At 43.8% G+C, this 18,271-nt stretch overlaps 1 protein-coding gene across 2 annotated transcripts in view; it reads right to left on the bottom strand.

The window, feature by feature from the left end:
- The window catches only part of LOC119961821 (collagen alpha-2(V) chain-like), a 313,195-nt gene that overhangs the window by 38,151 nt on the left and 256,773 nt on the right, over positions 1–18,271 (bottom strand). For both annotated transcript variants that reach the window (XM_038789187.1, XM_038789188.1), the window contains exons 32-43: positions 17,219–17,263; positions 17,031–17,129; positions 15,880–15,987; positions 15,730–15,783; positions 14,783–14,836; positions 11,573–11,626; positions 9,345–9,398; positions 8,288–8,395; positions 8,126–8,179; positions 5,462–5,515; positions 4,735–4,896; positions 1,975–2,082 (exon numbers count right to left, since the gene is read on the bottom strand). In XM_038789187.1, coding sequence (XP_038645115.1) covers positions 1,975–2,082; positions 4,735–4,896; positions 5,462–5,515; positions 8,126–8,179; positions 8,288–8,395; positions 9,345–9,398; positions 11,573–11,626; positions 14,783–14,836; positions 15,730–15,783; positions 15,880–15,987; positions 17,031–17,129; positions 17,219–17,263 — 954 coding nt within the window. The remainder of the gene's footprint in view (positions 1–1,974; positions 2,083–4,734; positions 4,897–5,461; positions 5,516–8,125; positions 8,180–8,287; positions 8,396–9,344; positions 9,399–11,572; positions 11,627–14,782; positions 14,837–15,729; positions 15,784–15,879; positions 15,988–17,030; positions 17,130–17,218; positions 17,264–18,271) is intronic.

Raw genomic sequence — 18,271 nt, 5'->3', positions numbered from 1 at the left:
ACAACCCTGCCCCCTCCCAAACCTCCCAACCCACCCCAACTCCAGATATCTATTATTTTAGATTTATTTCTCATCTGTTATAATTATGGAAAGTGTTTTAAAAAAATAAATGTTACCGACATGGAGTCAGGTTCAAAATATTGGAAAGCTAAAAAAAACTAAAGGAACTTAACATTTACTGGACTTAAAGGCCTAGCTGCTGGTGGTGCAGCTAATAAAAGCAGGAATATGTAAGAGGTCAGATTTGGAGGAGCGCAGACATGAACCAGACCCAGCATGCAAAAATCAACCTAACTAAGGGCACATTACAGCAGACATACATAGCATGAGAATATAAAATTGCCAAAATAAATATTCCAATGCCAATTGTTAGTTATTAAAATATTGAAATTTTGCAAGCATTGGGTCAAAAAAATTAAATAAGCTTTAAATAATAATAATATTTAAATAATATAATTGCTTCCATACCAAGTATAGAAAGTACTGTGCTGCATTAGTAATTTGAGATATGACATAGAATTGTAGAATTGTTACAGTGGTGAGAGCAAAATATTCAGGATGAACAAGTTATTTTGGATCTATGATTCTCACCACTGGTGTTTCTTTGCCACTTGTCTGGGTCTTTTGTAAACTAATTGATAGAGAAAGAGTGCTATGATTATCATTGCAACATGCAACTACCAGAATGGTATAAGGTGAACTAAAGGACCTTGTGCTTTTGTTTCAGGTGGACATTGATCTTTTCTCATCCAACAGTTATTGGGCAGGATTCTCCGACCCCTCCCCCGCCGAGTTAGAGAATCGCCGAGGGTCGATGTGAATCCTGCCCCCGCCGGCTGCCGAATTCTCCAGCCCCCCCAAAAATCCCGCTGATGTAAATCACGCCGCCTGCCTCGGAGAATGGCAAGGACCGGCGCAACGCTATGGGGCCTGGGGCCGCCCAAATTCCCCGGCTCGCAATGGGCCAAGCGGCCGCCCGTTTTAGGCCGGTCCCGCCGGTGTAAATTAGAGCTGGTATGTACCGGCGGGACCTGGCTCTGCGGGCAGCCTCCAGGGTCCTCGGGGGGGGGGGGGGGGGGGGGGCGTGGGAGGATCTGGCCCCAGGGGGCGCATCCACGGTGGCCTGGCCCGCGATTGGGGCCCACCGATCCGCGGGTGGGCCTGTGCCGTCGGGGCACTCGATTGCCCCGTGTCGGCTGGTGTACCAGTCCGCGATGGCCGGCGCAGAGATGAACCCCCCTGCACATGCGCTGGGATGATGCCAGCACATGTTGGCACTCCCGCACATACGCCAACTCGCGCCGACTGGTGGAGGCCCTTTGGCGCCGATTGGCATGGCGCCAAGTCCCTACCGCACCGGCCGGCGCAGCTCAAATCACTCCGGCGCCGGCCTAGTCCCTGAAGGTGCGGAGGATTCTGCACCTTTGGGGCAGCCCGACGCTGGAGTGGTTCACACCCTTCCTTCGCGCCGGAGTTGCCCACCTTGCCGGTTAGCGGAGATTCCCACCCATTATGTTTACAGACACTAAAACTGAGATTGCATAATTTTTGATTTTCAGTTAAACGGTAAGCAAAAGGCACTGATACAAATTTCAATGTTACAACATTGGATGGAGCTGAACACTGACTCAAAATATTCCCATAATTACTTCATATGCCAATGTTTTATGCATGAGAAATCTGTTTATCATTATTCCTGCTGAGCAACAGCTTAAGGAGTTCCAAAATATAAACCAGTTTGAGTTTTGCCATTTTATATAATTGAGAGTCTTTCAATGGAGGGGAATTGAAAGTGAAGTTCTGGGAGTTAAATAATAATGCAACGAGCTGAAGTTCAATAATTTATTGCAGTTGTTGCACCAAAGTACAGTTATTGTTACTTTCTGATAAATGTAAATATTTATAGTTTCAGGAATGTTGTACCTTCAATTAAAATATAAAAGGGAATGAAGCATTTAATAAAGCAATACTTACACCAGGGCCTGGCAGGCCAGGCATGCCTCTTTCTCCACGATGACCTGGAAGGCCTGCAAGTCCTCTTTGTCCAGTTGTACCTTGTGGCCCTGGAGGACCATCTGGGCCCTATAGGTTGCAGCAGAGACACATCATATAGAAAACAATTAAGGCACCATTATAGAAATAGCCGCAGTAGAAAAGCACAATGTCATGGCTGATCCAGCTGCAGCTAACACCCCATGGAATGCTGTCCAAAAACATCTGTAGCTGACAGCTTACAATCAGCACAAAAGTTTTAAAGCAACAATGGCTTACTAGTGGTGAAATTCTATTTTTGGAGAGGAAATGCAAAGCCGATTTATGCCGTTATTCCAAGTACAAACTTCCTTGAACCTTTGCAACACTTCTACCAAAACCTTGCGCTGTGCATCGCAAGCAAAAGAGCAGCTGACATGATTTTTCTGCATTCACACCAGCAATGTGCTGCTGTAGAAATTTACACCCATACATTTAGAGGCTGGAAAGTACAGAACCGCTTGATTTAGGCCCAAGTTCGATCGAGGTTTCGGTTTGGCCATTTATTTTCATATTTTATCTGAACTCTCCATCGTACTGAACCAAAATGTCAACGTCTACAGACCCTGGCCCCTTGTGCATGCAAAAAGATAAGCTGGAATGGCCATTCCAATGGGTTCTACAGAATGTGCATAATAACAGCCGCAGAAGAGCAGTGAAGGCAAGTGCCTGAGAGTGAGGTACCATGTTTGAAGCCAGCAACCCACTCATCACTACCCTTATTGGTGCTGCTGCATTTGACCTTGTTTTACCTTGATCTCTACATTTCGGCATTTCTTCAGGAAACTTTGACACAAGTACCGATGGGCAGAATCAACATAAATTTTATTCTGATTATAATGGCCACTCAGATCCTGAACATTTTCAGGATTTGAGTGGCAATTACCACCAGAATAAAATTCCCTTCAGTTTAACAATATAGCTGAAACCAATCTCTAAATCTCAACAATGTTGCTTTAAGAATCTGTGCATGATTTTACATCTACTTCTTTTTATCAAGAAATTACTTCCAAACAAATGATTTATTTTCTAAGCCTAAACACAAGCTCACACAGTGATCCTTCCTTCGTGTATCTAATTGTTGAGATTGTACAGGAGGCAGAGCTATTCTAGGACTTCAGATCTAAAATAGTGGTTTCCAGCTTCAGTACAATATATTGTAGTCTTTTTACTAAAATAATCTTTGTCTTATGAAAAAAGTGCAGCATAACTAGATCAAATCTAGTCTGGCATGAACTATCTTTATTGAAATATCTAATGTATTCAGCTGGAATGTAACCACCAAATAGATGTTTTAAATTACCAAATTATAGAATAATAACTCTCTGTGATTCTGACTTGGCGTCCTCTCCTGGAATTGATTTTCTGTTCTGGAATTGGTATCCTTTTCTTTCTGTTCTGGTTCTGTTCTGTTCATTCGCATCAAAGCTGCACAAATTTCTCATGTTTCTTTTGGTGATTATTTTCCACATCACATGTTAACTTATATGAACATGACAGGATCTGACCCACATGTCTTTGAGCTTTGCCTTGCTTCAGTTTTCCTCAAGACCATTGGCAACGCTCATCAAATCTCCTCTTCCTGGATGATGGAAGCTTTTTCGCTCTCTTTGTTTGAATAACAGGCTGCTCTATGCTTACACTTCCAGACCTTTAGTTGTACCTTTTCAAATAACTTTAGTTTGACTTAAAGGCCTTGTTATTTAGATTTAGCACTCCAATAAATGATCATTGCTTGCAAAAATCTGTATTGTATCAGCTCCCTAAATAATACATGTAAAAAGCATGATGAAGAATAATTTCTTTCCTATTGTTACATTTCAAGTGGCTGAATAGTATCACCAGCAATAGACTATTTCATAATGCCAGGGATTTAGGTGACTAAAGAATCTATAAAGGCAACTAATGAACCTAAACATTTTCACAGCAATCATGTTTATTTAATATTTATTAACCCCATGTTTATGATTGTATATACCTGCTAGATAACAAGTAAAAGCAACTGATAAATGAAACATTTTTGTGGATCAAGGGGGGATTATTCTTATCTAATGAACTCCCAAGGGAGTAAGTTGGCCAGAAAGCATAGGGAACCCACAATATGGAACTTCCTTACACACTCGACAACATGTCAGTGAGATTGTGCTCGTTCCTGATTGACTGGCCGAGCGGGGAGGGGGCTGATAGTGTCTGAGGGCGGGGGATTCTCAGGTTGGCACCTGGATCCAGGAGATAGTTGTAAAGACTATTATCTGCTTAATCCATTCTGTCCTTGCCTTGATAAAGCTGCCTGATTCCCGCACCTCAGGAAACAAGAGTTAAAATGGGTCAAATGATGTTCAAACCTGCCTCTTTGGAAAGTATTGATTGGCTGCCCACCTACTAGCCTTATGTAAATCCATAAATGGTGGGTTTGAAATGAGATAGGAAACAGATTTTTCACAATCTTTACACCCAATCCAAAACTACCACATTCATTTAAGTTAAAACTCAGCTGTGCTTGTGTGCATTGTAGGATATATATTGCACATATCCTGTCTATTTACATAATGGATCCGCTTCAATGCAATAGAGCAAATAAATTAGGGATTTCAATTCTAGATACAGAAATAACCATATCATGGCAATGTTTAATGTTTTGAGATACAGTCGAGACAAATTCATTTTAAGCTTATGATTTTTTTAAAGTCTAATTGTACTTACAGTTGGACCATCTTCTCCAGCTTCACCTTTGTCACCAGGGCTACCTGGTGTTCCAGAAGGGCCATGATCACCAGTATTTCCAGGTGGACCTGTGTCACCCCGAAGACCTGGAGGACCTTCTTTTCCAGGAGCCCCTAATGGACCAATAGGACCTGGATCACCCTGGGAAAGAGAGAGGAAAGATTCATTTGCTTATCTTTTTTTGCACAGATTACTTTTAATTTGTGCGATAATTTTCTTATTGCTCCAAATAATAATTTTATTATATCTATACATATATAGATAACAGAATTGGAGTAGGGGAGGCCCCACATTGATGCACTGCTGGTTATATTCTATTTAGCAAGAATCCTTTCTTCAGTAGAGTTGTTTGCTCATAGATAATAGACTGGAAATTATTGCCAAAATCTCCATATTCCATCGGTTGAGTATCATCAGATTAATTCAGCTAAACGGTAATAATTTTGTATTATGATGCTCTTAATATTACTCCAAAATGTTACCCTAGGCTTCCAGTGGGCATTTAAACCCACAACCACTTAATTCTGAAAGAGATGCCCTCCAGCAAAGATAAATGATCATATTGTTTCTAGGAACAGCCTCATAGACAGCTGATCACGTCAGCTCCATCATCCTTTTATCATTAATATCATTTTTGGCATACTCCACGAGAAATCTCAGATTTTATGAGCAATTAAGAGTTATCCCCTCAGGAATCTTTACTCACGGTTGCTCCTGGTGGCCCAACTCGACCTGCTGGTCCAGGAAAGCCAGTGGCACCCTATTTACAGAGGAAATGTTGTGAGCACTGGGTTTATTTTGATAACCATTTGAAATTTGTCAATATCTTTTCAATTCTTAAATGAACCAAAATTCTATCCAATGATCATAAAAAATCTATCGCCGGGAAGAACGATAACAGATGAAACACAATGAGAGCAAGATTGGGAATAACACAAAAAGTATACCAACTTTGAATGGCATTAAACTAGGTGAGATTTAGGGAGAGATCTTTTGGTTGTTCATTCTGGCGGGATCTTCCGGTCCCGCTGACGGCGCACCCCCATCGCAGATTTTCCGGTGGTATGGGGAGAATTCAATGTGAAATCCCATTGACAGCGGAGGGACCAGAAGGTCCAATGCTGGCCAATGGCGGGCTGCTTCCCGCCACTGAGAAACACACCCCGGGGAGGCCAGAGAATCTCGTCCCTGGATACTAAGCACCTAGCATGTCTGGACAAGGCAGGACAGCAGATCAGCAAAGTGGCTGGAACCGGATGGGCCATCCCCAAATTAACTTCTTGAGTTTAGTCTCAATTTTGAGCAGCATGGCACAAGGTGGTACAGAGAATAACAGTGAATTACATAAGATAACAACTGTTACAGAACAGGGAATTCCAAGGTATTGTGTCAACCCAAAATGTGGCAGTAGTTCACAGGTTCAAACTGAAGAAAGATTAATTTAAGAGTGATGTTCTTCATGAAATTAAACCTTGGAATCATTTACGAGGCAATTGCTGCTGTGATGGATAACTATCGGCTTCACTAGATGGGTGAGCTGAATGACATTTTTCATCCACATTGGTGTTCACAGTGCTGTAATGGTAACTATAGTGCCTGGCTAAAGGAATTCAGTTAGAATCCATAGTATCCCTACAGCCCAGAAGGAGGCCATTTGGCCCACCGAATCTGCACCGATTCTCTGAAAGAACACTCTATGTATGTCCACTCCCCCACCCTATCTCGTGACCCCGTGCATTAATCGTGTTATTTAACATTTAAATAAGAAGGTCAAACTATATCAATACTAAAAATGACATCCAAAGATGTGTTTGCAGGCTCATAAAACTCTCTAGGTGGTACTCCCTGTATCGCCTAACACTGATATGGTGACGGAGATCAGGTGAGACTTAGGGCGATCAGCCTACCCTCGTCCATATTAATGCCCTTAACTGGTCAATTATTGGTCAGTTAAGGCTGCCTCCCATCTGGTCACAATTTTAAGGTCAGTGGAAAGAGTTCAGGGACGTGTGGGTGGGAGGCCTGCTTGGGCCTCGAGTAAGAAAGGGAGCAGCGCATCCAGCACTGGCCTCTTTCACGACTGGGGACACTATGACCTTCCCCGTGGGTTCCCCCTCCCCCCCTTGCCATTTGCCCTGGTCTCCTAGCTCTTAGAACCTGGGTACTGTCTGTAGTCCCAGAAATGGCCACCACTCCTGGTGACATTCCTGGGACTACAGAGTGCCAGAACAATCAGATTGGCTGGCAGCTCACTGAGACAGAATTTTCTCCAAGTGTATTGGAGGAAGTCCAGTCTCCAGCGAACTAACATTCAACAGAAATTCCATCATCCAAAAAATCCTAAAGTGTAAAATGTGCAGAATTGGTTGACTCAAACTTTTAAGGTACACAGTTCTTAATTATAGGTGCACAGTTCTTATATCAGTAATAAAAAAGTAAAGATTTTTGTCTTTGAATTAACAATAAGAGACAAGATAAATCCACATATAACACATCCTTGGTCCTGATATAGGTGAATAGTTTTATTTTTTGAATTTTATTCTGATAACTGTGGGTTAGAATATTTGAAAGTGACCACATTATCAGAATGATTAACAGAATGTTGAAGCAATCTTAGTTTGATGTATATGAATGACGTTAAAATTTTAACTTATCCATCTTTAAACTTCTGTTACTCAACCAGTCGAAATCTCCACATTTCATATCAATCTAACTGAACATACACTGCCCATGTTTAATGTTACCAGGTCAAAATCCTGGGATTCTCTGATTAGGATTATTGTGGGAGTACCATCACCAAACAGCCTTTAACAGTTCAAGAAGAAGGCCACAATCTCCTTCGCAGAGCAGAAAAAGGATGAATAACAAATACAGCACTACCAATGTCACCCACTGCCCGAGAACAATAAAAAGAGCTAATGTGGGCTACTTTTTGCTGATGTTTGGGTCAGTACACCCAGTAAAATTCTAAAGCATCATTTATAACCAGGTCATTCTGCAAATTCTCAAATTACAGAGAACTATGGAACCACAGGACAGAAGTTTTCAGCCCCCACACTGGCACCCATCGTTACGTGTGGGTGTGGAAATTTTTGAGAGCCATTGCCTTTTAATGGCTTTCCAAATTTTCCTGTCCCACCCCCGACAATCCCCATTGGTGTTGGGCCTGGAAAATCCCTCTCACAGTAACTCGACTTCAAAGTAATTCATTGTATGTGAAGTGATTTGGGGTATTTGAGAGAAGGCATTTGAAAATGGCAAGCTTTTCTTTCGAAATACATCTCTTACTAAATACATTTGAGACATTCCTATGAAAAAAGCAACGGATTAAAATATTAAATACAAGTGAAAAGTTGGGGAAATTACTTACAGGTGGCCCCTGGGTACCACGTCCACCTTTTAGACCTGTGACACCAACTGGCCCCTAAGAAATGAATTAGGAAATGATAAGTTGAACAGTATGTTATCCATAATCATTAGCAACTATTAATTATTCATTGCATGCTCGTAGGTGTCTTAGTAACTTCCTTACGGGTGGACCAGGGGATCCTGCTAGTCCTTGCGGTCCCGGAGAACCAGAATCACCTTTCTGGCCAGGCTCACCAGTTTCACCTTTACCTCCAGGCTGTCCATCATTGCCCTGTTTCAAAGGAAATCAGGTAGCTTAGTGGGTAGCTATGTTAGAAAATACAGAGAAAAATGACCTTATGCCTGATATTATATTTGTATCAGAGTTGTGGTTTTCTGAGCAGTATGGTGGGATAATGTTTCCTTCCATTGAGCCACAATAGCTCTATAATCTGTGTATATTTTCACCATTAGATTTTCTCCCAATTTTCATATTTATCAAATCCTTGATATACATACAAACGTACATAGAAAATAGAAGCAGGACAAGGCCACTTGGCCCTTTGAGTCTGCTCGGCCATTCATTAGGATCATGCCTGATCATCAAGTTCAACACCCTGATCCTGCCTTCCCCTCCCCCATATCCCTTGATCCCTTTAGCCCCAAGATCAATATTTTATTCTTTCTTGAATTGCACAATATTTTTTCCTCAACTACCTTTTGTGGTAGTCAATTCTACAGATTCACCAGTCTCTGGGTGACCTCAGTCCTAAAAGGTTTACCCCTTATCCACAAACTATGACCCTAGTTCTGGACTCCCCCACCATAGGGAACATTCTTTCTGAATCAACCCTGTCTACGTGCTTTTGGTTTACCAATGGTACAAACTGAATAAGTAACAGGGTTTGAGACTATCCTACTAATGATTAGGTATCCCAATCCATTCATTGTTATATTGGTCAGGAAATATTTCTTGATAAAAGCATGGTCTGGCTATTCCATGATTTTGTGTTGTTTATACAAATAATGCAAGGTGTAAATTATTAAGCACATGTTACTGATGTTCATAATATCAATGGTCACATTTTCCATTTGCTTTGGCCACTATACACTTATACAACAAGTTTGACTGAATAAAAGTGATTGATATGTTAACTGTTTAACAAATGCAATCGTTGTTAGAAAAGTATCTTAAAGAAAGCACGTCATTTAAAGTTATGTTGCAGATACGAGAAACTTACAGGTGGTCCTGAAAATCCAACAGGTCCAGTAGGACCAGTCTCACCACGGGAACCCTGAAAGAGAATGATGAAATTCACTGTTACGAAACTTCAGAGATGATTAGCGATTTATAAGGGTCTATTACATAATCTATTCCCGATCCTAAAGTTTGCTATTCTAATACACATTTTGTTGAATTTTAAGAACAAGAATCACACCCAATTATTTTTCACATAATTCTGAGATCTACCTGTCCTTACCATATTCGTCGGTTTCTTTAGAAATATTTGAACTTGCCTCTTGAACTCATTCACATTTTCCACTATCAAGGCCTTTACTACTGGCCTTTCCACAAATTTGTTTGAAAAGAGTTTCTTCTGTTTTTTTCTTCTTGGTCCCAATTTCCTATTTGGTCCTGGATCCACAGATATTTGAACCTTTGCCATAAATTGTAATCTCCCTGATTCAAAAGTCATTAAGAAATGTTGGTAATGTATAAAGATACCAAGCCTTTAAATTTTGGATGAGTATATAGACGGAATCTACTGGCTGTTCACACCAGCGGGATATTCCGGTCCCACCAACAGAACACCCCCGCCTCAGGTTTCATGGTGACAAGGGGTGCATTCAACGGGAAATCCCTTTGACAATGGTGGGACCAGAGAATCCCACTGGCGGGCTGCCTCCCCTGTTAAAAAACACTTGGCGGGTTGCTCGGTAAATCCCACCCTATATAACATCTTAATATAAAGAATACAAAATGGCGGCACCTTTCTTCAACCTTTTAAAATAAAAAATAAAAAATAGTCTTTACAGCTGAGCCACCATTGGTGGGATTCAGGGTGGAGGAGTAAGTCCCAGAAGCCCTCTGCAGTATAACTGTGCCCAGGGAAGCAGGAATAGCCTCAAAATCTGCTTGCTGTGCTTGTGCTGGGAGGGCACTTCCAGGCAACTAAACTAGCCCCTGTTATCTCTGACAACCTGGGAGCGAACTGCAAGATGCCAATTGGCCTTCTACAATTGGCTTTGGTTAGTGCTAATCTCCACATCTAGGTAGGCAGCCCTGCCAACCTACCCCCTTCATCCCACCGCCCAGAAAGTGGCCGAGAATCGGGATGAAGTTGAGGAACTGGTACTCAGTCTGGAGGCACTACGTTTGCTGCCTTACCACCTCCAATCTCCATGAGGCGGTAGTGTAGTGGTATTGTCACTGGATTGGTAACATAGGGACCCTGGGTAATGCTCTGAGGACCTGGTGAAATTTCAATTGAATTAAAGTCCAGAAATTAAAAGTCTCATGATGCCAATGAAACCATAGTCGATTTTCATAAAAACCCATCTGGTTCAGTCATGTCCTTTCGGGAAGGAAATCTGCCATCCTTACCTGGTCTGGCCGACATGTGACTCTAGGTCCACCGCAATATGGTTGACTCTCAAATGCCCTCTGAAATGGCCCAGCAAGCCACTCAGTTCCGGGACAATTAGGAATGGTTTATAAATGCTGGCCCAGCCAACGATGTCCATAGTCCATGAATGAATTTTTAAAAAATTCATGGCCCTGGCGGGATTTTAAAATCTAGCCCGGAATGTCAGAAAACACACATTGGAATCTGAAATTGTAATCCCAATTCTTGCAAAGTTTTATCTTGAAAAGTTATATAGCAGTGATTTACAATGTTATACTGTCATTGCATCTCCCATATTAAATGTTCTTTCCTCTGTCTTTTTACTAATGTGTGGTGACACCAAAATGCAATTAAAACGATTGGTACACATAGCCACCAGAACATACCGTCTTTCAATACGTCAATAAATGTTTCGTGCATTTAGTCCCAAGGCCTCTCAAAGTAAGTTCACAGAATTGGTTAGTGTCAGGTCTTTGGCACATATCTGTGATGTATGTTCACTCCCCATTAATGACCGAGTTCACTGAAAGACTAAATGCCTACCAGAGTAAGAAGAGAGATCCTTAATCCATCTTTCTAGGCTTTTGTTTGGACTACCAAAATAGTGGTGGTTCACCATGACGCGCTTCTGCACCTTGCCCCACACTTGTGGAGGGGTGCCCCTCGGCTACATATAACTAGCTGTCTCTCTCTTTAATGGAGAGAATTGTCTATGTTTCTTTGTGGACTTTGGCTAATTATTAAAAAGGGTATAAAACCAGATCCCAGAGTTGAAAAGAGTAATATTCCAATCCACTGCAGTTGTTTTTCCGAAACACTTGACATTTATAACTTATACTTACAGGAGATCCGCGGGAACCCAGAGGGCCAGGAGGTCCAATGGAGCCATGTTCACCCTACAATGTATTTAAAAGGAAGGTAGAACACAATAAAATAAATCAGGCATTTTTTATATCATAAAATCTTAGAACCTCTACAGTGCAGAAGGAGGCCATTCGGCCCATCGAGTCTGCACCGGCCCTGCGAAAGAACCCACTTGTATTTCTATTCATCAGTAAAACGTAACTAGTTGTGGTGGGGAACTAGTTTGTGGGCGCTCACCTGGTCATTGGAACATGGAGTCCAGAGACACGGGAAGAAGGGAGAAGAATTCTGGAGCTCACATTGGACTTTTTAAAAGTAACAATAGTTTGAACAGGGGTACAGGGCAGATTTTCCTTTCTTCCCATAACAAAGTTATTCCTGGAACAGGCTGCAAGCCTGTCTCCAGGGGCTTATAGCTTGAAGGGCCTCACTTTGCATCAAGCATGCATGACCAGAGGTGGCTCCCGCCTTACCACCTGCCATTTCCATGTTGGAAGGATTTTGCAGGCTGATACTCAATCTATTTAATAATAACCTTTATTAGTGTTCAAGTCGGCTTACATTAACACTGCAATGAAGTTACTGTGAAAATCCCCTAATCGCCACACTACGGCGCCTGTTCGGGTAAACGGAGGGAGAATTCAGAATGTCCAATTCGCGTAACGTGCACGTCTTTCGTCATTTCTGGGAGAAAATATCTCTGACTCTATAAATTTCTTCACACAGAGGGTGGTGAGCATCTGGAACAAGCTGCCAGAGGCAGTGGTAGAGGTGGGTACAATTTTGTCCTTTAAAAAGCAGTTAGAGAGTCACATGAGCAGAGTGGGTAAAGAGTGATGTGGGCCAAATGTAGACAAGTAGGATTAGCTTAGTAATAGAAACTGGGTGGCATGGACAAACTGGGCTGATGGATAAAAGCAAATTACTGCGGATGCTGGAATCTGAAACGAAAGAGAAAATGTTGGAAAATCTCAGCAGGTCTGGCAGCATCTGGAGGGAGAGAAAAGAGCTAACGTTTCGAGTCCGATGACTCTTTGTCAAAGCTGGGCCGATGGGCCCCTTTCGATACTGCAAACATCTATGACTCTAAACAGAGCACCTGGACGAAACCCATGCCGACACTGGGAGAACGCGTGGACTCCACAGAGCCAGTGACCCATGCCGGGAATCGAACCCGGGTCCCTGGTGCTGTGGAACAACAGTGCTAGCCACTATGCTACCATGCCGCCCTTATTTGGCCACTTTATGAGCGCACCTTCCTCAGCCATCAAGTCATGGGGTAGGACTTGAACCTGAAGCATCTGGCTCAGAGGCAGGGACATTGCACCACTAATCCTCCTTCATCAAGGTAGTGGCCCAAACTAATTACGCCATCAGAAACTCTGGCACCACAGTTCTCATAGATAATGGCCTCTCTGAATGCGTTTCTTCCTGCTTTACCAAGATGCAGATATTCCATCCACTTCTGCTATCCACCTGGTGACACTCACCCCACTTTATTGAGAGTAGGAAATTACCATAAATTGGTGATTTTGCACAGCATGATGGGATTGACAAGCCACTGAAACCCAATCAGATGTCTTGATTCCAGGTATTCATTAATGTGTCAAGGCACCAGAGTCAACAAGGGGGATAAATCCACAGCCCAAAAGGAAACATGACTTGGACATTCATGGCAAGTAATAATAATAATAACTATAATCGCTTATTGTCACAAGTAGGCTTCAGTGAAGTTACTGTGAAAAGCCCCGGGTCGCCACATTCCAGCGCCTGTTCGGAGAGGCCGGTACGGGAATTGAACCCGTACTGCTGGCATTGTTCTGCATTACAACTGTGGTGATATGATCTGCATACCTGTCTGCCATTGGGCCAGAACGTCGGCTTACCATTGGCCCTGGTCGGTCATGTGCCTCTCGACCGATTGGCCGAGAGGCTGAGTTAACCACGCCTCTATTAACGAGGTATAAATGGTCAGACGCCTGACGATCGTCCTTTCCATTGTAGACGATCGCAGAGCTGTGTTCTAGTCAATTAAAGCCAGACTTTGGTAAATCACTCGCCTCGCGTACAATTGATGGTACATCAATAAGCAAGCTGTTTTGCCCACTATGCTAAACCAGCCCCTGTAGTCAGGTGGAAGACTTTATTCAGCAGACTGACCACCCGAGAAGGAGTTCTTGTTCACGAGTTTTACTAAGCAACTGTTGTTATAAGTATAGGGCACGAACAGCGGACTTGAAACAAATTCCGGTTTCAGACACATTTGGCGCGGTGTTTCTCAGTGGTTGCAGTGCCAGAATTCACCTCTATAGTCACCGGCACTTTACTGAGCTCGCCAGCAGGAATAGCTCCTCACAGATCTGGGCGCCATTTAACCCGCAGCCCAGATCTCCGCAAACCCTGCTTTCAGATCCTCCCCTCCCTCCCACTGCTTTCTGGACTCTCCCCCTTACACCCCCGACCTTATAATATCCTCTGGAACCCCCCTCCCCGCTCACTCCCCTCCAATGGGCAAGGCCTCCACAGGCCCGACTCTTGTCACTGCCATCTGGGCACCAGCAGTGTCAGGGTGGCAGACTGGCAGTACCACAGTACCAGGGGACACACCAGGATACTACCCTGCCCTGTCCCCGACCACTCAGGGGTCTCTAAAGGCCTTTGAAACTCCCAGAGGTGCCATCCCACTTGCTCCAGATTTGTGGAAACCAGTGCTAAACGGCACCCTGTCGAGGTGCAACCGTTGTTTCCCGGATGCCGGGTAAATGCGGTGTCCGGGTATTAGACTCACTTAAATATAATTCACGGGCTCATGCCCAGTGAAGGCCTGATCGGGTTTGCACTGGAAGGAGAAAGTCAGGTGACTTTCAATCGGCTTGCACAGATCCTGATTTGGGGCTCTGGCGTAATTCACCTGTTACGCCGGGTACAACACAGTCGCTGAATCACACCTCATATACAGTTGCTTAATGGGTTAATAAAGGTTTTCCACATAAAGTAGAAATTTGTAACCAAAACTTGTTTTGTGTCACTGATAGCAAGTAAGGGGTCCAGGCCTCAGAAGTTGGACTTTTAAGAGTCTTACACTAGCCTGCTCGTTTTGTAACATAAAACTCTCAGATATCAGAAATGATTGTGAGATGGTGCAATTTATGTATTACTTTACATAAGATGACTGTGATATCAATTACCTTATCCCCTGCAGGGCCAGCAATACCAGGTGGACCAGAAGGGCCAGGCAGACCCTGTGGTAAAGAAGAATAAGTCATACCATAATAAATACCATTTGATGTTATAGTTGATAACAAACAGCAAGGCATTTGAGATTTCTCTCTTTGAGGCAAACTTCATAGCACCAGAAGTTCCAATATTTACTTGAAGTTGGGAAGAGAGTGGTGGTGGTGGTGGTGGGTGGATGGGTGGAGGGGTTCAGGGGGGTGGGGTTTGTGGGGAGGTGGTGTGGGAGGATATTCAGGAAAACCCAATAGTAAAGATTTCTCATGCGTCCTTCCGAATTCAGTGATAGGATGACTTTTTCATTATACTGTCTGGGCCTTACTGAGAAGAAGTGCCTGATAAACTGTTTCTCACTTGCTGGGGACACTTCAGAGCCAGTTCCAATACTCCCCAGAATTACACAGACATTTATAACACAGGGCCAGGCCATTCACCCCAACAGATCCATGCTGGTTTTTACACTTCACATGAATGCCCTTCCACATCACTTTTTCACAATATCAGTATATCCATCGGTTTATCTAACCTCCATATAGTGACCTCCTGAATGCAGCAGTCCCATGGGCAGAGTGAGGCAAAATGAACTGAGGACCCAGGGCTCATGTTCTGCCACTATTTGCAAGTAGCAGCTTAGGAAGGAGCAGGCAGAAATAATCCCAGTTGTTGTTGGAAAGAGTCTAGTTTACAGTGGTGAGATGTCCTTTGGCATGATCCTGTCCCATTTTCAACACTTGCACCACCACAATCCCCCCGGCCTCCAAATGTACCTGCTTTATTAATACATTTATTTATGCTCCTTCGTGGACAGATGTTCACAATTCAGTGGTCAGTAGGTAACTGCTAACGTCCTTTCATTTGTTTTAAATATAAAAGAAAAGAGTAAAATGAAGAGTTTACTTACCCGAGAACCTTCATTACCCAGACTACCTTCAGATCCTTTTTTGCCTGCAATACCCTGTCATACGAGAAGAGATGCTGTTAGACAGGAACTGGGCACCAAATAATTTGAATTAAATATTCATGCATGCATTCAATGTGAGAGTTTGCTTACTCTTTCACCCTTTGGACCTGAAGGTCCAGAATTTCCTCGCGCACCTGGCATTCCCTGAAGACCTGGAGGACCTGGATCTCCAAGACTACCAGCAGGTCCAGAAAGACCCTACAATTATCAAAACAAACACCAAAATTAGGTGCCTCTTACATGCTGATTGCTAGGATATTAGAGTAACTTTTAGTGTAATTGCTTGCAAGTCAGTTAACAGAGTAGTCAATTAACAACTTAATTAAATTACTGGACAGACTTCCTTTTTATGCTTTACATTAAAGTTTTGCCACATGTTTTGCCATCATGTCATCTTGACACCAATGTGAGAATGCCCTTCAAATTAAAATTAGCTCGTGACAAGTAAGATGGTGATTCCCAATTCCACAATGAGTCAAGGCAGAACTCATTGCGGTACTGACTACAAAGGGTGAGGTTCAAGACTTGGTCTCGCCTCGATCATTTCATCTCAGCTGATGCAAGGTAGGAATTTGACAATTGGCCTCAGCATCCCTGGACTCAGACTGGAAGAAAAATATCAGCAAGGATTTCACATTTCATCAAAAATTCTCTGGTAACTATTGTGGTAAGGTGATGTATATTTTTTTAATAAATTTAGTGTACCCAAATCATTTTTTCCAATTAAGGGGCAATTTAGCATGGCCCATCCACCTACCCTGCACATCTCTGGGTTGTGGGGGTGAAACCCACGCAAACACGGGGAAAATGTGCAAATTCCACACGGACAGTGACCCAGAACTGGGATCGAACCTGGGACCTCGGCACCGTGAGGCAGAAGTGCTAACCATTATGCCACCGTGTGGATTATGTGTATGAACATCAAGTGAGGAGAGGGTTGAGCTCAACTGTTGATGCCTCATGCAATCATTCACTGTAATCAGACAGGAAAATTGGACATTTGGATGAAACTTGAAGCGTAAGTAATATCTGTGGCACTCTAGTGAGTTAGATATCTTGAGAGGAGTGGCGGAAGTTAGGAGGAAAACTAACATTTATACTGGATTCTACTATATCCCTGAATATTCCAAACTGCCACCCATCCAATTAATTATAGTTCAAAAGGCAGTTACTGATGTTATACAGACAAAGTGTGGAAAGGTGAGCGAAAATTAGCTGGTGTAATCAGTGTTTATCAATACCTTAGCTCCATCTTTGCCAGCAGCACCCGGAATACCTCTTGGACCTTGAAGACCTGGAGGGCCAGGCAAGCCACGCTCCCCTGGAATTCCACGTTCGCCCTACAACAATTCATTATAAAATATTAGCAGTGCACTGTTATCTCAACGCACTTCCTACATGTTTTACAGTAAGCTGCAATTGTACTTACTCTTGGACCTAACTGGCCTAATGGACCAAGGTCACCTGGGATTCCCTGTCAAGAGATAAATTCAGATAAAAATATATTAAAGTTTTGCATTTGCATCACACCATTTTCTAATATTCTTCTTCTCTGTAAAATCAAATAAGGGGGCGGGGGCAGAGAATGCAGTGTCAGACCCATGACGCCTTTGTGCTACTCTCCGGTGATCAGAGAATCACCATCAGACGCGCACGGTCGACGCAGTGCCGATCAGGGGCCATTGAAAGAGGCCCCTGCGGCAATTCTCCGCAGTTGACTGGCCGGGTTCCCGCCGGCATGGTTCTCATATGGTTCCACCCAGCGAGCTCGGTGTCACGGCTTTGGTGGCTGTCCTGGTGGGGGGGTTGGAGGGTCAGTCTCGGGGGGGGGGGGGGGGGGGGGGGGGGCTCCACGACGGCCAGGCCCACAATCGGGGGCCACCGATCGGTGGGCGCGCGCGATATGGGGGCGGGGGCTACTTTCTTCCGTGCCGGCCTGCTGTGTGGAACCGCCATTTTGCGCGGGTCCGGCGCAGCCGCCACGCGCATGTGCGGACCCACGGCCAGCAGCAGGAGCTGCACGCCACTCACCAGGGCCCTGCAAGCCCCCTTAAAAATGGAGAATCGACCCGGTCTTTTTAGAAAAAATTCTGCCGTGATTCGCGCCCGTTTTCTGGCGGGCGTGGAGATATAGCCCCATTATTGGAGAATCCCGGCCAAGATATTTTACACCTTGTACTTTCAGAGCTAGAGCTTGAGGTTGTTCACATTTCTTTCAAGACCAGAAATGATGGGCGCAATTCTCCGCACTCACGACGGTGCGGAGAATAGCGGGGTTCGTAAAATTTTACGGCCACGCTAGTCTGACGCCCTCCCCGCCCCCCCCCCCCCCCCCCACGCCCGACTCCCGATACGAATCGCTGCCGCCGTTTTTTTACGGCCAGCAGTGATTCTCAGCTGGCCGATGGGCCGAGTTCCAAGCCCTTTACGGCTGTTTTTACGAACGGCAAACGCACCTGGTCTTGCCGTTCGTAAAAACGGC

The sequence above is a fragment of the Scyliorhinus canicula genome, chromosome 2 (assembly GCF_902713615.1).
Source record: "Scyliorhinus canicula chromosome 2, sScyCan1.1, whole genome shotgun sequence".
In the NCBI taxonomy this organism is placed as follows: domain Eukaryota; kingdom Metazoa; phylum Chordata; class Chondrichthyes; order Carcharhiniformes; family Scyliorhinidae; genus Scyliorhinus; species Scyliorhinus canicula.
The sequence above is the reverse complement of the archived record's forward strand: the minus strand, read 5'-3'. Positions and strand labels throughout refer to the sequence as shown.